This window comes from Bombus vosnesenskii, unplaced genomic scaffold (assembly GCF_011952255.1).
Source record: "Bombus vosnesenskii isolate JDL3184/JDL3185 unplaced genomic scaffold, Bvos_JDL3184-5_v1.1 scf7180000013314, whole genome shotgun sequence".
NCBI lineage: Eukaryota > Metazoa > Arthropoda > Insecta > Hymenoptera > Apidae > Bombus > Bombus vosnesenskii.
This window is the reverse complement of record NW_022882960.1, coordinates 4,763,233-4,787,775: the sequence shown is the minus strand read 5'-3', so window position 1 is coordinate 4,787,775 and position 24,543 is coordinate 4,763,233. Positions and strand designations below refer to the sequence as shown.

General features: G+C 34.4%; 4 protein-coding genes across 8 annotated transcripts in view; 1 reads left to right on the top strand and 3 right to left on the bottom strand.

The window, feature by feature from the left end:
- Positions 1 to 16,951, top strand: part of LOC117235210 (breast cancer anti-estrogen resistance protein 1) — a 165,625-nt gene extending 148,674 nt beyond the window's left edge. Inside the window, exons 5-9 of the mRNA XM_033497031.1 lie at positions 4,108 to 4,408; positions 9,491 to 9,843; positions 10,844 to 11,136; positions 12,444 to 12,800; positions 13,643 to 16,951. Coding sequence (XP_033352922.1) covers positions 4,108 to 4,408; positions 9,491 to 9,843; positions 10,844 to 11,136; positions 12,444 to 12,800; positions 13,643 to 13,930 — 1,592 coding nt within the window. The 3' untranslated portion in view covers positions 13,931 to 16,951. The remainder of the gene's footprint in view (positions 1 to 4,107; positions 4,409 to 9,490; positions 9,844 to 10,843; positions 11,137 to 12,443; positions 12,801 to 13,642) is intronic.
- A 25-nt stretch (positions 16,952 to 16,976) lies between these two features.
- Positions 16,977 to 19,178, bottom strand: LOC117235212 (N-alpha-acetyltransferase 11). Of its 4 annotated transcripts, none has more exons than XM_033497036.1 (2): positions 19,041 to 19,178; positions 16,977 to 18,256 (listed from the first exon to the last, which is right to left on the bottom strand). In XM_033497036.1, exon 2 carries the CDS (start codon positions 17,995 to 17,997, stop codon positions 17,443 to 17,445), a length of 555 nt encoding a protein of 184 aa, XP_033352927.1. In that variant the 5' UTR covers positions 17,998 to 18,256; positions 19,041 to 19,178; the 3' UTR covers positions 16,977 to 17,442. The 4 variants fall into 4 exon arrangements, with proteins under 4 accessions (XP_033352927.1, XP_033352928.1, XP_033352926.1 ...); XM_033497037.1 differs by lacking the exon at positions 19,041 to 19,178 and adding an exon at positions 18,750 to 18,968; XM_033497035.1 differs by lacking the exon at positions 19,041 to 19,178 and adding an exon at positions 18,642 to 18,963.
- Positions 19,179 to 19,320: 142 nt separating this feature from the next.
- On the bottom strand, positions 19,321 to 20,505 carry LOC117235211 (protein TSSC4). The gene has a single exon (XM_033497034.1). The coding sequence runs from the start codon at positions 20,213 to 20,215 to the stop codon at positions 19,460 to 19,462; it is 756 nt and encodes a 251-aa protein (XP_033352925.1). The 5' UTR covers positions 20,216 to 20,505; the 3' UTR covers positions 19,321 to 19,459.
- A 657-nt stretch (positions 20,506 to 21,162) lies between these two features.
- The window catches only part of LOC117235209 (BTB/POZ domain-containing protein 6-B), a 34,122-nt gene continuing 30,741 nt past the window's right edge, over positions 21,163 to 24,543 (bottom strand). For both annotated transcript variants that reach the window (XM_033497029.1, XM_033497030.1), the window contains one exon: positions 21,163 to 23,902. In XM_033497029.1, the coding sequence (XP_033352920.1) occupies positions 23,681 to 23,902 (222 nt within the window). In that variant the 3' untranslated portion in view covers positions 21,163 to 23,680. The remainder of the gene's footprint in view (positions 23,903 to 24,543) is intronic.

The following is a 24,543-nucleotide window of genomic DNA, read 5'->3' as shown; positions in this document are numbered from 1 at the left end:
AAATATTGATTTTAGTATCATGAAATGATTAAAGTTGCATAAACAATTCATATTAGAGAATAATGTTAATTATTTCGTTTCGAATAAACATTATTCATAATTTTCGTAATAGATTTACATATATTTGTATTCTTCTTGTTTCATACAGAATCTCGTTTACGGTCGCGTGCGTTTTATTAAAATTGCGCACCGGATGTTGTTTTGGCACGCGTGTGCAACAGGAAGTATCGAACGATTTCAACGAATGGAATAATTGTTCATCTATCTATTATGCTTTTCGTACGAATCTCATTTCATACTTAGAAATATGCTAAATAGAACACAGAAAATACAAAGAGAATATAAAATTATGCCAAATATAGAAGATCTATTTTTCAATTAGTATCTTTGAAATTGGTAACTTTTCTCGCTTCATCTCCGATGGAAAAAATTATAAAAAAATAGAGCAGTTTATCGCATGTTTTTTTCATTAACAGAACAATCAGAATTATTACATTTATTCTGGAATATTATACTTACATTCCGATACTGCGTCAGAGAGTAACTGTACAAAGGAGTGGAAAAGTGGTGAAAAATTGTTTGAAAGGCATTTTTCTTCGAAAACGATATAGATATAAAAGCGAATGTTTCTTTCCTATTATTTAACGTTTATTGTAGAAGCATATACGCGTTTCTCCATTGAAGTTCAACGTTCATCGTAGTTTTCACTTTATCGCGCTTTCTTTCGGCCCTTCGTACGTAACAATAAGATAAAAATGTATTTACAATTTCGCGACAATTGAAATTTCTTTCCGTCAGTTGTCTATTTAACTCTCGACTCTTATTTGCTTCTTTGCCGGGTCAACGAAGTTCCACGACCTCGAAATTGGAAAATAATCTTCCGTGTAACTATGAAATTGCAAATTTCAAGAAAGAAACAAAAAAGAATAAAAGAGAAACACAAAGTATTTGGTCTAAAATGCTGAAAAGCGATCCAAGTATTTGATAAAGAAGCGGACGCCTTGTAATTTGCATCGAACAAATAGAGTGGCATATCGTAAGTTCAGATCCTAACATCGTCGTACAATGTCATCATCCTCTTGGTGTCTAAGGTCATTCGAAGCTCATGGTTCAGGCATATTCAAATGTACTTTCTCGTCCGTGACACGATGCAACAGGAACGGACACGCGTTTCCTATATTAAAATACGACAATGACCTTGAAAAAAAAAAAATTAGAAAAAAAAGGAGCCAATCGAAAACTTTTTCTTACCTGGAAATTGGAAATCGTTCAAATCGTCTTACAAACATTTTTCATGACATTAGCAACAAAGGAGATATTTAAGTGGTTTTCTTCAGCTGGCTCATCCTGTATATCGAGAAGGTTTAGATATGTACAGATATCACGACAAAGCGATCTTTTTAATCCGTTTAATCGGCCATTATACCTTTGTTGCTGGGTATTCGGTTGAAAACAAGATATTTCCATAGAGAGCGTTTATTGAGAATCGATAGCACGTCGATGTTATTCGCCGATTTCTTTCATTAAACGGCGCTATTGCGAACACGATTTCCATCTCCATTCGAAAAACCACATATCGACTCGTGAATGTACGTATACGCAATGTTGCAATATTTACGATAAAAACTTTCAGCTTGTATCATCGGTGTTATATCGAGAGATCAATAATGTAGAAATACTTGGAAAAATTTTTACTGCACCGATACGGAACACACACACACACAGACAGCATACGCTCGGTTACAAAGCAAAAGAGCTTTGAAAAGATTGTACGGAAATTGTAGTTAAAAAGAGGAAAACGTTACAGAAACTCTAGGAAATTCATGTTTCGATACGTTTACTTCCTTAGACATACGAAACGAGTTTATGAAGTTGTAGAAACGTGTAGAAGTTTATTTATTTATTGTTCGTAGATGGACGCTTTCATGTATCGTATACTTTTTGCCAGAAATTCTCTGTTCGTACTAAATGTTTGATCGTTACGTTGCATTTTCTAATATTTACTGAAGGATGTCACAGGATATTCGTAAATATAATCGTCATTTTCTCACGTAGTTGTCACGTAGCAATAATAAATAAAACGATCAACAATCGCTTATTAGAATATTATTCAAAGCTGAGATAAATTGCAGATCGCGAGCTTTTCTATTATTTGTTAGTCTGTCAACTTCGAAAACGAGGATGTTTTAAGAACAGATAATGAATCCAGGAAGTATCGTAAAAATCGAAGTTACACGAAAATGATAGAAGCAAAAAAAAAAAGAAAGGTAGAAAAATGTTTTGACGCGATACGCGATTGGTTCGTAGCCTACTGAATTTTAAAACTTCTGCCCCATAAAAAAACAGAAAATATGACTTTCGAATTTTTCAATAAATCGATAAATCCATACGAGTCCACTTTACGTTATCAATATTTAACAGACATTTTACAAAATCATAAAAATTCTTTACGTTACGTTGAGAGAAGTAGTTTTTGAGAAATAAAGTTGTTGAAATAAAGTTTGAGGAAAAAGAAAATAAACTAAAAGAAAATTGCGTTTCTTACGCGAAAAACTATTTCGATCTTCAAATAACTTTCATGTTACGAGCAAAACGAAATCAACAACCAAGTCAGTTTTGTCGAGACAAGATCAAAAACTGTCGCGTAATTGTATTCGAACGATACAAGAAAATTGCTACAATCGCTGAAAGGAATCACAGCTATTGTACTCCATTTGTTACGGACGATGAAGAAGAAGAAGATGTACCGTGTGCTATCTTATTTGTGCGTATTCGCGTGTCCGGTACCGGGGCTATTTATCTCGGATGATCGAAGAAAAATAGCCTGCTGGTTCCTTTCACGAATCAACGTATCCGGGACATTCCGCGATCGTGGGCCATTAACGTAGGAAATTACAAAGCTATCTCGCGAGACCTTAACCAATCTGTGGAGTGAAAGATCGCTGATCCTGTCACGGTTCTCCTATCGACCGACTAACCTCGTTCGTCCGCAACGAGCCGTTTGAAAAATTCGCCTACCGAGAACAATGGTATCTCGATTGTTCGGATATTTAGTAAATAAATTGACGATATCGTATCTGTTTCTAATAGGCAATAAATTTAGTAGCGAATAGATTATGTTGCATTCAGAAAGTAATAATTATTATACGTTATTAGTCGTGCTATAGTATCAGTTATTTAATATTATTTTTATCGTTATTGGTATTAGTATTAGTTATTTATTGCAGTTTAGATCAGATAATCGGAAGTTTGGATATCTGTGACGTTTTTTGAGTTTTTCTTTCCTCTTGCAAGAGGTTTGGAAGTACGCACATCGATCGTCTCAGGTCAGTGTTAATTATGCAGGTGTATACTCGCTATTGGAGGTAATTTCGACGTGCGAAATATAAGAAAACTACAGATAATATAGCGACGCGTAAGAAAATAAATTTCCTGGTACCGTTTGTGTAAGGAAATAAGTCGAGTGTAGAGAGGATATACACGTCTGTGAGTGAAAACGCGCATTAATCTCTGAAAACTGAAAATCTTTTCTTTTCTCCAGTCTCGTCAAGTTTGAAAGATCGTCAAGTATACGCGAACTTGGCTAATTTCTTGCACAGAAACGAACAATTAGCCAAAGATCGCTGTACACGCAGTAAGAAATTGTAAATATAGAATAACATTTCTTTCACTTTTGAAGCCACGTTTTCGAGAAAAATGAATTCCAAAATTTATAAATTTGCTGTAAGAACTTTCCCTATTTATAAACACACCGCTGTATACAAAAGTTACAAATGTACAATAATAAGAATAGACCGACGAGTATGGAGCAACATTGCTTCGCGATCTTTCGTCACAAACATCTGATCTGAAGGGAAGACGTCCTGTAAACGTCAGACTTGAAATACGAATTTCTACTGACAGATGGAAATCTCGTTTAGAAGCATCTTGGCGCTGTAATACGAAAATCTGAAACTGAAACGAGTATGGGAAACGCCTGAACGTTATATCGAACCAAAATCGTTCAGGCTTAGACATAAAATGCGTTACAATCACAAAACCAAATTCTCAACATTTTACTATTTATTTTGCCTTGAAATTAATTTTCTGGCGAATATGCGTGTGCAGGACGATACACAACTGGCAGCAGAAGTTCCGTGGACAACGGTGGCGACGCGAGCGAATGTTACGACGTGCCACCACGAGCTGTCCCCGTGATTCCATCGCCAGCGAGCAGTCCAAGTCCGGCACCCTCGTGCTACGACATCCCCAGGCCACCTACCTCCTGCACACCGAATTCGAACTGCTCTGGAGGATCCGGCGTGACGCCTCTCGATTGCTACGACGTGCCCAGACCATTGCAACCCCTTACCCCTAGCAGCTCGGCCTCCAGCCTCACCAACGATGGATCCCTCAGCGGATCGAATCGGTACGTGATCTCTAGAGGATATACGATGGCTAGACAAGCGGATCTTTTATTTTATCGTTGTCTAACAGGATTAGCGTCTGATAGATAGTACAGGGCGATCGTTTGGTAAATGATGATTCGATTTACTCCTCAGGAAGAAATTTCTCTTCTAGTTATCAGTGAGGATCACTCCATTGAGGTGTGATCATTTTAATTTTTTTTTTTTATAGTAAAAACTTAGCTACAGTAGTGAAAGTTTTTTTTTCGTTGTTGTTCGATGGGATGTACGTCTCATTGGAGATTTAGAGGGATCGTTTGTTAAGGCGACGTTTCGGTTAATCCGTTGACACGTAAATTTTGCATCTATTTGTGGACAGGAAAAAATAATTGAATTTTTTCTTGAAAACGAAAATAGATGCATAATAATATCTTTTGTAAGATAATGTCGTACATGATATCGTAATCGTAACTGGAATCCATGAAGTTTCTTCATTGGATAAAATAATCAGCTAAATTGAGAAGAATATGGATATGTTACTTTTCATTTTTTCCCTTTTCTTTTTTATCAATTCTGAGTAATAGTAATACGTGTATTTCTATGTATTTGCAAGGGAAACATAATGCACTAAAGCTTAAGGTTTGTTTTATTAAAAATAAATACACATTTGCAGATTAGTCGGTTAATAAGTTATTAGATTACAATGGCTTGCATATTTGAAAGACAAGGAGCATTTTACTACATGGTGACATATATATAAAATGTTAGAAACTGGTTATTTTAATATTCTTCTTTTTATTCTTTTCCTATCTTTTTTATAAAAGAGAATAATACGCCTTTTTGAGCTCGTAGAAGATTAAAAGATATCTAATTAAATTCTGCTGCTATTAATTCTCCGCGAGAAAGTGAAAAAACATTTAATCAACGTAGTCTAGCTTAATATAAATTAACGTGATATTTATTATTAGAAAATCCCTCGGAAAAGTGTTCTTTCATCGGAAATTGACCCTATTTCCTCTCTTTTCACTGTTATTTATCATTAAAATCACTGTTTCAGCCAATAATTGCAGGAAAATTTGCATTTAAATAAAACTGAAATCAATGGGGATTATCTGCTTCGTTGTTTAAAACGAATTGAACGCATAATTGTGTATTTCAACGGAGGAGAATAATTATAACGCGCTAACGTTGGAAAATACGAAGTTACAACGGTTAAAATAATTTTTAATTAAAACATAATGTTTTAACGAACTTGAGATTCATCTCTGCATAAATTTCTACCATTTTTTAGAATACAGAGATTTCTTTGAACTCTAAATGCGCTTGTTTCTATATCGCAGAGTGAAAAAGAAATTGTCAGGAAAAAAACCTCTTGTTCAGAAAAGAAATCAAATTTCCAATATGTTCCCTTCGCTTGGAAAAAATGTCGTTGTTTAATAACCGTGAATTTTAATTTGTATACTCTGTCGATTAAAGTTCTGTTTAGTTTTCCTAGCGTGTGTTATTCGATATACGAACTCGAATGAAAAGAATTCACTGAAATATTTCAAAAATCTCACTCTACTTGCAATTCTTTCACTGGTTCTAGATAAAAATAACGTTTTTTCGCAAACTGAATGCAAAATAAAAATCAAGTTTCGTGTTCCTTCAACGTATATGATAATAATATATAAAATTAACAATATAATTTATATGGCACAAAAACTTATCGATATATCAAAAATAAATAAATAATCCGAGCAGTATCGTCTATCTTCTAATAAAAACACAATTTTCCTTCGTTATAAATTTAAAAATATCAAAATGACGAGAATATGAAATATAATCGTTAATTATAATTTACAAATAACGGAGAATCATCGTTAGATCACAAATATCATCAGAAATTATGCTAACATAAACATTCGCTACGAGTCTAAATAAAGAAAACTTATGTACATTGTACAGGTTTCAACAGTGAGTAGCAGACACGAGCCATTATCTTTATATTTAGCATTTTACTTCTTCGCATAACCGTGAACAACGTCCAGAAACCCTAAAATTCTTTACTCGTGGCTAATCCATTCTAATGGAACGTGCACCTTAAATTAAACCGTATCCCTTTCGAGCTTTTGAAGTTTTAGTATTTCGTTAAACCAGGTTTTAGCATTTCCTTTTCGTTACGGCAGCTATCTGATGACTATGCCGAGGCATCAACATCGAGTACGTTGAACTTTATACGTTCGCTAGCGTAACGAGACATACAGCTGCTAGGAAGTGATTTATTTCGAGAAGCTCGAGCTTAAATACCGGACCGGTGCCAACAGCGGTCATTCCTACTGCAGTTTCGGAGAAATCGGTTCCATTTACGGTTTAGAAAAAAAAAAAAAAAAATAGAATGACGCTCGTCATAGTCTCCTTTACGATTTTCGGTTAGAATTTACTTATTCTTTTTTCTTTCTTTTTTTTCTTTTAGTCGAAAAAGTTTTACTTTACACGCTTTGTACACCTGTACAGAATGGAGAAAAAAAAAAGACATCGATCATTTTCAAGCGATATAATACGTACTGTGTATGTTTATGCATTTATGGGAAACTGAAATGTGTAAAAATATACAGAACGTATATAGCGTGCGAGGAAATATGTGAAATATTCGAAGTAAAAGACCTAGACGTGATATTTAGAGGGAATAGAAATAAAAATAAAATTTTGTTAATCGTTCAGTATAGAATGATATACATATTACATAATATGCTAGTGATTCATAAAAATTTATCAGTATGTTGAAAATATTTAAATAAATATTGCGAGACACGCGTGTATTACGCGTTCTTTGTGTAGTAACAACTTTTTATGTACATAAATGGTTTGCACTAATATCGTTTTTGATATTGGATCCAATACGCAATATTTTTTTAAGACTCACGTACTGTTTCTCAATTTTTTCGCTGATTTCAAACTTTTCTGCCAAATCAGTGATCGTTGGTATTTTGATAGCTTAAATCGATTTTTATCAGTAGAAAATTATCTTTTTAATAAATTCAGCGAGACTTTAATTGGTCTAGGACGTGGATTCTATTATGAAAATTATTTCTTTCGTAATAGATCGTATAACAAATAAACCATATCTTTAAGGAACTACTTTGCCAACACTGAGATTTGTCTTACTAAAAAGTCCAAATTTAAGACGATTAATCCTTTTTTATCCACCCTTGGATTATAGAAATATAGAACCAAATTTTACAAATTTCCCTTTGTTAAAAGCAATGCCAGATTGTTTAAACAGATATAATTGTAATTTCTGGCTGTAAACTGTCAACAATAAATATTACTCTTAATTAATAGCATCTAGTAATAAAAGAAGTGAGAAAAATAAAACTCTATGACCTAAAATTAATATTCGAGCAGAAATAACTTTCTCGTTACCTTCTTCTCTTCTTTTTTTTTTTTTTTGTTTTCACATAACTGTGATTCTGTCATTATTCCATGAAAAAGTTGTACTTTTCAATGTCTTCCAACTTTCGTAATCGTTCGACTTTACTGATAACATCAATCGTATTTAATCACTTAATAGCACAAAGTACTTAGGATAACAGGCTTCTTACTTCTGGAACTATTCCTTTGGAACTATTATTTCTATTCTACATCCCTTTCGTTGCCACTGATTAATAGTACTCGATGGAAGTGTGGCCCCTAATGGCTAAATGAATAGGAAACTGAAACGAGTTGAAACCAAATGGAAATACGCTTTAGATGGCTCTTGAAATGGCTAGGTTTTCAGCGATAAAATTCAGGCTAGTTCTTTTTCTTGGTTCTGTGAGAAATTAGAACAGCGGCAGACAAACCAGAGACAAGAAATTTTACGCTCGAATGAATACACACGGTGTTGCATTAGCGTAAAATGTTTTACGAGGAATTTATCGTACAACGGTTGGTTAAGAATTGAAAACGATCCTAAAATCTGAAATTTTATCGTAGGTATCAATTCTTTCCACGCTAACGTATTAAATATAACGATTTTAAAAACGTTTTGCTTTGTCTCCGCAAATGATAGAAATTGCGCTGAATGAAAAGTTGTAGAAACTCGCTACGCTAATGGAAAATCTGCGCGTCAAGTTAAAACTCGGGAAACTTTGCTGAAATTTGATTCGATAAACTTTTAATAACGAATTAAAGTTAATTACAGCGAAACGAAACTAATAGCAAGCTTGTTTCCTCCGACGTTTCAATTCGAATCTTCAAACACTTGCGTCTAGATATGTTCGCAAATCTCACATTCATGAACGTAATGTGTATATTTACAGCAAAGATTGGATATGCTTTTGAAAAATCGTTAGAAACCTATTAAGAACTTTAATTTCTCCCATAGTTAGGTTAATTACGCTGGAACTTTGATTATCCGAACCAATTATGACACTCGCTATTAAGATAATCGAATAACACTGTTTTCATTTATTGCGAGTTATTTTATAAATATCGACATCATAAACGGATTTATTGTATTAATATTAAACAGAACAGAAAATCCTCGATCACAATGTGACAATTTCTTTCGCTTCTTTTTTCCCGCTTTACGATATTTTCTAAAGAAGAAAACCAGTCCATTGATCGATCGTTTCGTTAATTCACATCCTGTTAATCGAGACTCCAGTGTATCACGTTTTGTCCAAGATCTATAGAAGATCTATCGTTGTGGAGAATTGTGCATCTTAATTGCCGAAATAAAAGTAAAGGAACACTAAGGTTACGCTTAGAATTCATATTAAAATAATTTTAGATTTATTTAATAAACGATGTACAGGATCTTCGTCGATATACATTTGCACGCGTCTCAGCAATTTCTTTGTCTCGCCATCTTCCACACCACACTGCCAACGGAACAGTTACATTCGTCTGTTTTTCGAGACGTCGCGCACACATATACTTCCACACACTCATATTCACATAAGTGTGTCACTACTACGCGGCCAATCTTCTAATCTAGCACACAAAATTATACATATCACGATAATCGTAATGTCCAAGTTCTAATTAGCGAACGAATCATAATTCATACTGCTAAATCGTATTTACGAGCGAAGACTGTATACACGGATTATACTGACAAAACGTTTGCCTCGTTTCAGATCCAGTCTGGCTGCACAGGATTACGATGTACCTCGATCGCGTCTTCCAGCATCCTCTTTACCGTCCCGACACAACACGCCCGTGCCGAAAACACCGACACCTCCACCTCCGCCGCAAACGCAGCAGATCTACGACGTTCCAGTTAGCAAGGAGCTTCCCCTGGAGTTGGACTCCGCTTTGGAAGGTCTGCAAAGGCTGCAGAGCGAGGCATCCGCAGCGATAGCCAGGTTACTCGGTTTCGTGAGCCCCACATGGAGAACGCCTCAACGATTAGACGCCACCCTAATGGATCTTAGGCTTGCTGCGCTCAGGCTGAGAACGTCTTTGCACGATCTGGCTGAATTTGCCGAAGGTAATTCTCACTTTGCTGAAATATAGACATACTGTACGGAATTTCACATAAATTCGTTATTATTTGTTTGATACGAGGAAGATATATCCGGTTCTCCTTCGACGTGAATTGAAAATCTGATGATTGGAGAAGAGAAATATCTAGTCGTTGTCGTAATTCTTAATCAGATCCATTCATTGGTTTGGTCTCTCACGGGAGTTTGTTTTCATTACGTGCATTCCATTGTATATATACGTATCAATTTTGAATTTTCATATTATTATCAGAATCTAAGGAAGAATAGGAGAATTGTACTTCTATTAATTTTTTTTTCTTAACCAAATGGTTCAGTAAATTAGATTAACAAATGGTTCGAAGAATACAGTCCCCTGTATAATGGACATAAGATACGAATATGAAACATGCATGTACCTTTGAAGAAATATACAAAGTATACAAAATATATGAAACACACGAAGCGAGTAGTTGAAACATTCTACCTAGAGTTTGTCAATTGTTCAAGGTATGTTTAAAGGTTTGAGACTGCGCAGGTTAACAGGATATTTTTAATCGACTGAAAACAAACACGGACGACGCGTAGGAAGTGATAACACTTCGATAGCCTTCAGTTCTGAAATAGTAGTAGTAGTAGTCTATTTTTAAGTAAAGAAATCACATTATATACAACTATTGTAGTACCAGTCTGCAATCTTAACGTCGTCCCAACATCATCATCGCCCACGCAACAATCGCAATTACGATCAACGTCCATCAAAAAGAAAACGCTCCCCCTTTCTAATTACGCTTGCAAACCCATCGATGCACGCATTGACGACGACAGAAAATTCCTCTCCCCATGCTCGACTTAGTTTCACGAAGAGCGGAGCGAATCTCGAGGCGGAGTGGCTGTCGACGTGGAACAATTGGTCCGCGTCGAATCAACGACGCCACGCCGGAAAGGATTCTCCCAAGAGACTTGCCGTGATTTCTCTACACACATAATTTTTGTATTCTTGCGCAGGCACGCTGGGGAATGCGGGCAAAGCACCGGACAAAGGGTTGGCTTCGAAGCTACGACCCCTGGTCAAGGCTCTCCGCGACTCTGACAAGCTCGTGCAGGAAGCCGCGTCCGAACTGGACGCGATGGAATGGGACGCGGGTAAACTGTGTCGCGGGGGTGGCGATACCCCGACACCTACAAACGGGCCACCTTCCTCGCTGTTGCCGCCGGTGCAACCGGATCCACTCGATCAGCTGATCGCGTGCGCTCAGGCACTCACGGAAGACGTTCGTCAGGTCGCCAGTTTCATTCAGGTGAGCATCGAATAGAAACGAAATTACAATCTCTCTAGTTGGTGGAATCGGGAAAAAAGAAGACGCGAAAAAGCACGCAGGATTAGCCATTTGAGCGTCTAATTGGTTAACTGGTATAATTGGTTCGATACGTCGTACACAGGGTGTTTCAGTTTTGTCTCGCCAAACGATATCGGTGTATATTGTATGATTGAAAATAAGAAAATGATGTTGTATAAAGAGAAGGTTGTAAATGTTTTATTACAAACTTCTAACAAGAATAGTGAAATTTTAAGCGACTGGATCATCGTTCGATCGATTGGTCATGTTTACCGAGGTTCTTGTTCGAAGTGCCGTACGTTCTCGTGAATACAAAATTCACATCGTTTCCACGTAGAATCAAAAGAGGAACCAGTCGTTTATGATTTGCGTGTCTTTCTTGCAAGGCATTTACGAACTTTGTTTATGTAACATCTTTCTCTTGTTTTTAATCGTACGGTACGCCGACACCGTTCTCATCTTTTCATAGACGCGTATGAAAATTCAAGAACTTTAGTACCATCGAGGAAAATATGGTGAAAACTGAGGATCATAGTGGTGTATGACGGTCCATTGATATTTTTCATAATATAGCGTCTATTATTATTACAATATTTATTATATTTTGCTAAGTCATGAAAAATATCGCGGAGAAAGTAACGCTTGTAACTTGATTATAAATCTGAAGGAATAACATTTTTAAGAGTGAAACTACGTTATATCTGAATTCTCAAAATTTTGACTTACACTTTCTCCCCTAGAAAGTCTGTATTTTTCTAAACATAAAAACGTTGATAAAAAATTTAGACAAATTTTTCAAATCTCACGTGTTCTATCTGGTAGCTGCAAAAATTTTAATCATCTTCTCACGCTACGCTACGCTATTTGTCAATTATGAGATCACTCTTCCCACTTCTTATCAATTTGTTATTCTATTTTTATAATAAACTTACTAATTTACTTGGTAGAAAACATATCATCATCAAATATTGCTTTCCACAAACACATACGCTAAAAATTTACTAATTGACATTCCACAGAAATGTCCAGTAACCAAATTCCTTCCCCTTTTCTTCTAACAGCCTCTTCTCCGATTTCAATTTCATTGCAACGACAATTATTTTTCCCATCGTGTTCCAATCTAGAATCCTACGTTTCATCGCACAAGATAATTCCAACTACTTTTAAATCACACGTACAGTCTTATCATCGTTTCTCATCCCTAAACAAACCGAGCTCGTAATCGAATTCCTTAAAATAATCGAACCTGTAAAATTTGTCTAAAACAGGGCAACTCGACCCTGCTCTTCAAACGGTCGTCGATCATTTCAACCGGTAGCAGCAACAACAGCGGCGCCGGCGAGGATTACGATTACGTAAATCTTGACTCGAGGGAGGTAGTCGCGAAGCAACGCGAGGAAGTGAGGGCAACGCTGCCACAGGAACTACGTAGTAATTACGATCTCCTGGTGTCCGAGTCGGACAATGCCACGATTCAAATGCCACCCACGACACCGACACCCATGGATCCCAACGACAAACAATTGCTGGCTTTCTATGCCGCCCAGGTGATCACACATGGCAATCACCTGACTCACGCCATTGACGCCTTCATGCAGACAGTCGAGCATAACCAACCACCAAAGGCGAGTACCGTAAACCTGGAAATCTAAATGGCCATTGTCCTTCGGATGAACCATGAGCCAAGAAAATATGCCATGGAAAAATAAGGCCTCGTGGAGTATTATTACTGAGATAACTTTACAGTATTCGGAGTATTTTGATTAAGGGTTTGATCTCGAGTTAGAATTTAAGATTCGAAGACAGAGATTGTGGTGCGATAGAAGCGTTGAAAAGTTCCATTTTACGGGATAAAACGGGATTAATTGGTAATAAGGGATAACAAAATGAACAGTCAAATTTAAGAGTATGATAAAATAAAAGGATTTTTAATTCGAAGAATCTTTGTAGTAGGGAAAGTAGAATTTCTTTCTACTACAAAGTATTGTAGTTTTAACTGAGGGTATATTTCAATTTGAAATCGATGAACGATAAAATAGGAAATTAGGTTCAAGAGAGTACGAGAAAATAAATAGCGATGAAACAGCGGATAAAAATATGTTATACGTTTGTTTACAGGTATTTAGGCTCCGGTTGGGTCTTACATACATACATATCTTTTAGAAATTTCAATTCCACCTAGCTCATCACCTTGTCTTATCTTTTAACTATTAATTGACTACTATTTATATGTAGAAAGAATACAATACAGTAGAGTTCTTTAATAATTACATATTTTAAAGAGGATAAATATTTTACCAACATACGCTATTCGCTAATTCTTTGGATAGTATTGCTTCATTGATATTAAACGAGACAAGGGAAAAGAAAACCTATGATTTAAAAAATCAAGAAACGTTGTGACCGTGAAAAGAGGTCAAGTGATAGAATTAAATTAACAGAAACGTTTTCTATCTTTTAAAAGCAGGTGTTCCTAGCGCATGGAAAGTTCGTGGTGCTGAGTGCTCATAGACTGGTGCACATCGGTGACACGGTGCACAGAAACGTGACGAGGAACGACGTGAGAACACGCGTTCTACAGTGCGCGAACGCTCTAAACGAGGCTCTGGGTCAGACCGTGTCGAAGACAAAACAGGCGGCACAATTCTTCCCAAGCGTATCCGCTGTTCAGGAAATGGTCGACAGCGTGGTGGACGTCTCTCACTTGGCCAAGGACTTGAAGGTCGCCATGATTCACGCTGCGCAACAGCCTTGAGCATCCAAAGATCAGATCCTAATCTCTGACACGAAAGAGGGTAAAGGAGAAAAAGAAGAGATATCTTGGATACACGCGAGCTGAGAACTATTTGTTATTTTTCTTTCGAGGAAGAAGTCACGTTACGTGAAATTCACGACGCCTCCATCAAGTTCCTTGGATTGTTTTCTACAATCCTAAGTTTCTGTTCGCTAGAAACGTAATGCGACAGTAGGATCGATTGGAAGAAGGAAAATAAAAATATATGTCGTAGCGTGTATTCACTGCCGATTTAATAGAAAAGAGCGGCTCACCTGTTAGAATATCGCGATGCTTAATCGTCCAGTCAAACGTAGAGATTTTAACGACGAAGAGAAATTCGAAGTAAATTAAATAAATGATGGTAAAAATTATATGATTATTGATTGATAGATTTGTTTTAACGAACAGCTATAAACAAAAGAAATCCGTCTTTTGGCTCGGATGATAGCAAAGTAGATCGTAGATACACGAATTTCTGATTGTTTAATCGACGAGAAAATGAATTTGGACCAGAGAGGAAACGCCAACTTGCTTTTTCGCCCGACTAGAAACGACATCCTTCCCTCTTGAACGCAATAAAGAATTCTCGAGGCCTATCGTTACTTAGAGATACGCAACTGCCAAAGCCACAGGTATATAGAACGTAAGGGAAAAGCTCCTTCGAGACGAGCGTATATTTGTAATGTACTCGAGAATATAGAGAACGTAGACTTTTCTAGGAAACCATGTAACCGTGTCGTTCATTAGCTAGAGGTGTGGAATCAATTAAGCGACGTGTAGAACGTGTTCGAAATAATTCTCGAGACGTCGGTGTATTGTTTGCTTGAAAACGAGGATCATTTCGAACTTGATACGCAGTTGTCGTTGCCAGCGTATTAATCATCGTCCTAGGTGTGTATCATGTGAAGAGAAAACTCTATTAAAATATGAAACATTTTCATTTGGACGCATATTTACAATAGATTATACTGCAATGAAAATATTAATTGGATTTAAATGGAAGGAGATTAAAAACATTGAGAAAATGGAACAAACGCAACAGCCTAATATATACTGCGAGAAAGAGCCACTGATGCAAGAAAGGAATTTTCTCTAATCGAGAATACTTTATAACAGCTACATTTATGGCATTAACGTTTATACATCAAATTCGAAGAACGCAAGGAACGCTATCTTTTTAGAGGCCAATTTTGAACGAATTTTATACCATTTTACCGCCATGTCACGACTTTTTCGTGTCAGGCCTTTTTACAGGCTCTTCCAGCAGCATTATTCGATCAATCGTAAACACACACTGATGATAACAAAAAGAAATTGCATCGGATTTGCAGACTGTTTATAATCATTCCAATAACCTAATTCGATTACAAAGCGTGTTCCCTTTACAGGAACGATGCAGAAACAATAACTTGGAAACAGTACGAAACGATACGCCTTATACACGGTCATTTTATCGATTATCATCGGCCGACGACGCTCCTACCGATTATAAAACTTTCATAGCAATCGAATCGTTCCCTTATCGTAGAAATTAGTTTTAGAGGCATAGGGCGTAGGGATTAAATAATTTTTATAATCGGCAGGACTGCTTCTTTTGTTAAAAGATAATATAGATTTATGAAAAATATGAGCAACGTCTATGTCTGATTTTGCTGAATTTGTTTTTAAATTTAATAAATTGTACTAATTATTTTCTCCGATTAACCGTGAAAAACTACATTCTTAGGTATTACGAAAGGTAATCGACAACCGCACATTTGTGTCGCAGCTTTAAGATCGATTGTATCATTCAAAACATGTATTTACTTTCCGCCTTTCGAGACGCAGCCTTTTTGTCTTTCTCCTTTTGTACAGGGGAAAAAGAAAACGGAAGATCGTTCGAGCGAGAAATCGAAATGTCAAAAAAGAGAAAAGAAATTAAGGCGATCATCCGGCACTTACGATTAGGGAGTATTCACCACGATATAGCTTATAGTTTATTTTTTAGAGATTATATAATCGGAGCATATCGCGTGAACATGAACCTCGTTTACGAGACTTGTATTATAATTTATTGGTGGAACGTTTTTGTAAGATAAAACGCATTTTTCAGGCAGTTAGAGTTTACTGTATATTTAGAATTTATACATAGGCGATATATCAATAGGTGCTTGTCACATTCTCATTGAAAATCGTATTCCGATTGATCGTGACGTACTATTAAGTGAAATGAATTTTTTTTTTCTCTTTACATCGAACAGAAAAAAAGAATGTGAAACGCACAGATTACACAATTGCCTTTATCGTTTCGCGTCATTTCGTTTGATCGTACATCGTACCTGGAATTTTCTTTACACCGAAACAATATTACAATCGAAAACTGTTCTTAAGATTATGGAAGGTTTTATCAATGGAGTCTTTGTCAGCGAAGACTTTCGGTTAACCATTAAATATCGATGATTCATTGATTACCGTTACGTTAAATTTAATCTTGCATAAATTATATATATATATAATCGATCGATTATGAAATTGGAAAATTAATCGACGTATCGGATTAGCATGTCCTTCTGAACTGAATCAATTATGTTACTTTAAGGACATTTACTGTGTACATAAGTATATTTATATATATATATATATACATATATATGTATATTATAATTATTCCTATTACAATGTATACACAAATACAATAATGTACCAACGCAGCAGTGACAAAGAAAGGAACGAAATATTTAAAAATCGTGCAATCGTCAAACATTAATTTTTAAGCATAAAATCATACTCGTGGAAGTGCATCAAGTATTTACAAACAGCAGGGATAATTAAAATCGTTTCACGTAACGCAGATATAAAGATGGAATGACGAGCATAAATATTTAAAAAGTGTTCTCCTTTAAAAAGTTGGTATCATCTTGCACTTAATTTGCTTGGTGAAATCTGGGTGATAATTTTGTATACTGGCGCGTTACTTGTATATTATAGTTTCAATGGTTCAATAAAGATTAATTGAATACACAGGTAGAAAGTGATAAAACCTTCATTGTCATCTCTGCTTATAGTCTTTATTATTATATTAAGAGTCGTAGGTCTTAAATAACACAATATATTGATTAACTACACGCAATGATACATTTGTTAGAAACTTTTTAACTCAATCCGCATTGAACATACGTTACATACATTAGTTTCGTCTCTCTCCTATCCGCTGTATAATTATTAACAAGTACACCCCTTTTTTAGCGGTATATAAAACATTTCATATGTCTCAGGTAAGGCTCGAATGAACACTAATATTCTAAGTATTTGCAAAATTTTCATAATAATAATATGTCAAACATTTAAGCCATGATGCTTGACTCGTGATTATTTCGTGCACTTTTCATGGAAATCTATTTATGAAAAATATTATATGTATTCATACATATGATACTGATTTGAATTCCAACAGTATTGAATTAATGACGTGTGGAATCAGTTATGTCTTATAGGTAAACATCCCAATTTGACTATGAACGATCACAGCATCTGCCAGTATGTATGTGCGTATTACCATCTTTGTTTGTTTTTTCTTTTGCTGCATTCTTTTCCAAATAAAAGCTACTAAGATCGCGTTTCATAGCATAAGCATCTTCTCCGTCAGCATAATATTTTGGTTCAACTTCTGATACTTCAAATTGCAAACTGCTTGTGTATAAATTCAAAGCTGCACGATTACTTCTACGAACATGTAGAGAAACATATTTTGCACCAAAACATTCAACCATTGCCCTGGAAGCTTGATTCATAAGCTTCTGTGCAATACCAAGTCTTCTATGTGACCTTTTTACTGCCAAACTAGTAATGTGTCCATGTGGATTATCTTCGCAATCTTCTTCCATTTTAGCAAGGACATAGCCTACTATTCTGCCTTTTTCATCTTCTGCCACATAACTCAACTGTGGCCACGAAAGAGCGTGGTATAAATAATATTTCATTTGATAATTTTCTGGCAAGCATTGTAAATTGCAATGCTGTATATTTAATAAATCATCTGTCGTAGCACAACGTATATTTATAGACATTTTGATAAATTAAAATATTATAGATATATAAATAAAAAACAATTTTGCTTTGGTCAATTTTCTTCTTTTGATGATCTTTCTCTTTCTAATAATCTTCTTGTCTCAAATATAAAAACGTGTCCTTAATCTTTGCGAATTTTTTTCATGCGAGATCTACCATTCTTTAAGTCATTTACAGGAGAGGATTCACTCATTCCACCCAATAATTCCCGGACAAACCTGAACCTTGAAAGGAAAAACTTCCAAACTAAATACCAACCTAAAAAAGACAGACAAAAGATGCATGTAAAGAAGAGATCCTATAAAAATCACAAATCGAATTTGGATACACTATATAAATACATAGTATGATGAAAATATAATTCACACAACAAACGATGTACGACATAACTACAGTAAATACCTTGTCGATAGTATACATTATAGGGGAAAGATACAAAACAAAAGAAATTTTAACTGTTCGAAACCTAGAATAGCCGTCGAAATTGCACATACACGTGACGATAAAAGTTATGTATATAGTCAAACTCTCCTACTATATTTTCGACTTTAGATCTATACGACTATTCGACAGGCCGGATAACAATGTTTCGAAACACTCTGTAGCGCAGCAATAGCGAAAAGTTACTATCTATCGTTCTTACCCAGCAGCACCAGGCCAAATACTATGAGTAGACTCGATATTACGGAGAAAGCTGCTAGAACGATTTCCTGCATTATTAATTCCGTACCCCGATTATGAATATACTAACGGACTTCCTAGAACGACACACACGGGAACTGTGTCATAACCTCTTCCTTTCTTGCTCTCTTAGCAAGAATATTAAATTCACCAAATATAAAAACACGAACGACGGATTTAGCACCATGAAATAAAAATTTTATCTACGTTTTTTCGTTCAATGGTAATACGCCATTTTGAATCGATGACGGAATAGTATATGTACAGGTTATGAATTCTTCCCCCTCCAATTGTATACATAAATTATTCACCGTTATTTAGCGAAACGTGTAATCTTTCAAGGATATATTACATCACTTACCAAAGTCCAATAGATTGTATTTTGTGCATTAGTCGGCATCACACGCGTGAAAATCGTAAATAGTCACAACTGACTAGCGACTTTTGAATAGCCTACGACTAAAGCCGACAGGAAACAGTCGAAACCCGCGATGGTTAGTGCGCAATCGCATCGTTCCCGGAAGAACCTATCAAAGCGGTTTCGTTCCCACTTTTCAAAAATAGGAGCCTGTTCTGATTACTATAACATGTCAACATAGGAAAAGAATTAAAATCTTACAAAATATGGAATGTTCTATACCTAAGAAGATGTGCAGTATATTTATTACTCCTATATTCAAAATACATTAACTGCTAAAATATATGAAATGGTCACATTATACAGAGAACTTGAAAACTATAATTAAATTTACAATATTAATATCAGATATACATATATATTCAATTTTCCTCTTCATCAGGTTCTTGTAAATGATCTAATTTAAGTTGTTTTGTTCTATCTATTTTCATAAGATGTATTTCTCTATTATTCTTTTTCTTCTTTTTCTGGCCAACAACGTATTCTGGCATAATAATTTTACTGCTCCTAAAGACTGGCTTATCGTCACTTTCAATGATAATTGGTGTATTGTCTGTTTCATTTGTGTTACTTTCAGGTTTTTTAAATTCAACTTCTGCCATTGATATTTTTTGTTTCTTGCATTTAAACATTATTTTGGATTGACTCCTCTTAGCTAAATCAGATTCATCTGCATCCTTTCCCTCGGATTCTTCTATTTTTCCCACTGATCTTCTTGCCTTTAATTCTTTTAAAAACGATAATGCAGCCCTTGTATTACTTTCCTCAGTCATATCATCATTGGACACATCATCCAGACTGTATTTCTTCCACTTATGAGGATTTTTGTGAAAGTCTGGTATGTTTCTACTGATAGCACGTGGTGCTGGGCCTTCTGGCCTTTTAAAGATACTCTCTTTACCACGAAACCTTCTTGTTTGACTTTTACGGCCAGCTCTCAGGATTTGAGAATAGTTTGATTCGCTGTCAATATCCTGTGTAGATTCCATAGATTCAGTGACCATTTTATTTTTACTACATTCTTGTTCTGCGTCTGACAATTTATCAAACAATAATTTTTGTCTGTTTGCAAATTCTGCACTACCACCGTGCAAAACAAAATCTCCAGTTGTATGCATTTTTTTTGTACAGATTTATATTGTCTGAATAGAAACGTCAAACATGAATATCACGAATATGAGATATATGTATGATGCACTAACACACTGAGATAGGTTAGAACACTCAACAGTTATTTGCTTAAATATTTAAAATCGATAAGATCTTTATATGTCTTCGACAAATTGCTTATAGGTTTACCGTCCCTTTGTTAATTTCTAATATTTAATAATAACAATAACAATATTGACGTTAAGTAGTTAAACTACGTTGTATGTACGACGCCATTATATCTCGAAAATGGGTATCGAATTTGAACTGAATATATATCGTATACTGAATATATAAACTTTTAGAACAATAAACAAAGTAATATTTATTTAAAAAATTCAAGATATATTATGAATGGAGGCAGAGATTATGATATAATTATTTAATAATAAAATATTTGCGAAATTCATTTTGTAATATTAACAACTTTGTAATAAATTTTACTTTTTATACTCTATATGCAACTGCTATAGAACATGATCTTTAACAAGTACTATATTTTACACTTTTGTACTTCTTACATTTAGAGAAAAAAAGTAAAGCACCGAAAATTGAAAAAATAAGAAAGTATATGTCTTTTTTGTGAAAGAAGTAAAGTTAACATTAATTCGCTACTACAATAAGCAATTTTATACATATACCAAGCTGTACTTAAGCTATTGTTCAGTATCCATTATCAAGAAAAAGTACGATTTATTAAATTTTACACATACTATAATATTAAAAAATATTGTGTCTTTTTCATTCAATATTTAGATTTTCTTAACGATTTCCTTTACATATTTATTCTAATTTATCTGTATATAATTCATAAACTTTATCTCCTCAAATTGTTCCATATTTTTAACCAATTTGAAACTTATCTTTCTACAATTTTTCAACTTGTTACAAGAAAAGGACTAATATAGTGGTAGTGAAATTCTTATGTTTATTTTATTTTTACTAAATTTATCATTACACTTGCAAGCTTTATTTGCAGCCTTCGATACTTCTTGTTTGGCATTCACAGAGACTTTATATGGGAAACGCACAAGATAAATTGAAAGATTTACCATGTGTATACTCGAAGAAGCAACTACGAATAGTGGTTCAAAATGAATTTAGTCGTTTCTACAACCAATTTGACGCAATCAATCCGAACAAGTAATCAGGTTGCAATATTCCATCGATTTCTAAATAATCATTAACACACAATAGACTCAGCGACACTCGTTAGAGTAACATTTGATCTTACCATAATTTGAGTACAACGAGTCGCGGCGAATAAAATTTAACCGATCAAATAGCAACACGAAATTTAATGACTAACGTATAATGGTAACGATAGAACACACCTAAGCGGCCATTTATGACATTAGCTCGCGAAAGGTATTAGCTAGTAGTAATTGTTAAACGAATATGACAATTACTATGAAAACGACGAACATCGTTTCAATAATGTCATCTTTCTCGTGTTTTTTATAACGACACGACATTGCCTTTATTAATAAAATTCGATGTTAACAATGGTATATTATATACAATTTAAATCTAGACACTTGGTATTACTATAGTAATAAGAAATTAATTGACTTAATTACCAATAGACAAATATACGTTGAATGGTCACTTATTGAAGTATGGTATGTAACATTAATTTAGTGAATTAACAAAGAAATTATTTAAGCGTTCAGGTATGTGAACGTAAGATATGTATATGTATATATAAAGAAAGATAAAAACAGTATCTCTAGATATTTCTGAACATCTTCATTGTATCGTGTTTTTCAATAAAGTATCATTTCTTCTCCATTCTTCATAACATATTTAACGCTCTCTGTAACTTATCTATTAGTGTATAATAGTCCTCTAAATCTTTTTATAAATAGTTAAGATATTTAGAATGAAAAGAATCGATATCATTTAAAGAAATTAACCAACTGTCTAGATTTGAACCGGATGTTAAATGCACCAACTCCAAATTGATTTCCCCCTTTAATTGAGCTCCAAAATTCTTCGTTGTTAAAGGGACAATTCAGAGTTGTTGATTTCGAGCCACGTAATGATTCACTCGAAGTCAGTAATTTCAAAGGTAATGACGATCATGAAAAATGCATCGCTGTTATTGTTTATAAAAATTTGGTATAAAGCATAGAAAAATTGTTGCAAAAACGAAGCTTGCATAATTGAACGTCGTATTTACACGGACCAGCCATGGTTCCACGCTCTAACTCACAATTTGAACGCTATATACTTTGAACAGCAATTATGAACACAACGAACGTAGCCGTTAACGTATAACAGGATACAGATAATAGCGACGATGGAAAACTAAAAATACTAAACAGGTTGACTACCATTTGTACGAAAAATATCTGGTACCCTCTATCTTTATTATTCTGGAAGATACCAGGATATGAATTAATGTAGAAGAGAAATGAGAAATTATGACAGAAATAGTAGCTCAGCCTGTATAAAATTTTTAGTCTCCGTTATGATAAAATTACAAATACTGTTTAAACATTTTTAGAGAACTTATTTGTAAAGGACGCGTAAAATTTTGTATCAAAGATAACACAAAGGATGTTTAAAAATATGTAAGATCAATCTCCTTTCAATGTTCTTTAAATTGATTGATTTTAAAATGGTACTTGCCAAAGCCATTGCTAGGAGTTTTAAGTTAGCTTCTTTCTTTGCTTTGCTTTACGTCAATTACTTTTACAATTTTGCCAAAAGGTTTATAAATACTTGGTTAAAAAAATAATAATATAATTGTTATTATTTTATAAGAAAGAATAGATACAAATAATCAATAAAAATGTTCCAATGTACAAAATTCATTACAATATTTTCTCAAAATTAAAATTTACTGTGATTAGACAACAAGTAAATATCTCTATAAAAAATGTGAAGACAATAAAATATGTAAACTTCAAAACGATTATTTAAAATTGAAAAATATTTGAATCGTTTAAAATCCAGTTTTCTATCCTCAGAGAATATCACTTCGCGAGGAGGAACGTTATATCCGAAAGTATCTATAAACTAGCGGAAAGGGACATTAACAAACGTATAATAATTAGATTTCAGCCTCTTTCAGCTTTCTTGCCATCGTATAGCATCCATTGTTTGCGAAACTAAAGTAAAATAAAAGATACTTCACGAAAACGAGAGGAAATCTGTAAAATAAACTATATTTTTCAGCAGTATGTAGCGGACGAATGTTAATATCGATTAAACGCAAAACGTTGTTATCCTTAGTACCTAAATCAGTATCATAATTCAGTGTCATATCATAATACTATTGAAACTTCGAAAAATTTTATCGCAAAAGTTTCACGTAATGCTGCAAAGATACGAAAAACGGTAGGAAAGAAATTAGCTTTCGGTGAGAGATTCAAGAATCTGTCAATGTCATCGATTCCTCTTCGTCTTGGCCCCGTATTCAATGTCGTTCAGTCGAAAATACAGGCGAGAACTCGTACGAGACAATTACCGATTCTCGCACAGGTCTTCTGTCCCTGATTTGCACATTCCTTTCTCCTGTTCTTCCGATTGTCTTGGCATTCTTTTTTCCCTGGTTTCGATATTTTGTAGCTTTGGTCCTCGCAGATTCTCGTACCCATCCTTGGAGTACTGATCAGCTTAGGTAATGTTCCAGTTACGGAATTTCGGAGCTATGGACAAAGAATATAATAAACCTTTTATAACTATTATAAACATTATATTTATAATTAATTATAAATTAATTCTATACTTGTTATATATTTTTCAATTGAATTCCAATTCCAAAGAATAGATTAAAATTACACAACATGTTTAACAGAAAGTTAGTCGAATCTTCGTTTTAGATTTTATTAATGAAACTTTTATTTTACTTTTATTATTGAAAGTAAAGTTACATGTATTTTTAGAAAAAATAAAACTCTTTCTGTCTATTTATCTAAATATAAATTGATTGAGATGGAATATTATATGTACCAATATGCTTCAAAGTAAACGTGACTTTTTATGATGTGAAGTATTGTGTAAAGTAGCGTTCAAATGATCAATATTATTATCGATACTGTTTCCAATATTTAAAGTTTTCAATGTTGTATTGACAATATATATTGATCGCCTGGAGAGTCTCTTACATATGATGATATTGAGAATCTTAAACATATTAACGATATGTAATGTTGGTCGTCTGAACGCTCCTTTATGATCGCTACGTTTGTTTATCATTTTATTCGATGATAGGAAGTGATATAAATATAACCTAAATAAATTCTGAAATTCACATGTTTGTAGATAAAATTACTAGAAATTATTGGAT

Excerpts from the sequence above, each read along its gene's own strand:
- LOC117235212 (XM_033497036.1), bottom strand. The coding sequence starts at position 17,997 with ATGTCTATAAATATACGTTGTGCTACGACAGATGATTTATTAAATATA.
- LOC117235211 (XM_033497034.1), bottom strand. The coding sequence starts at position 20,215 with ATGCATACAACTGGAGATTTTGTTTTGCACGGTGGTAGTGCAGAATTT.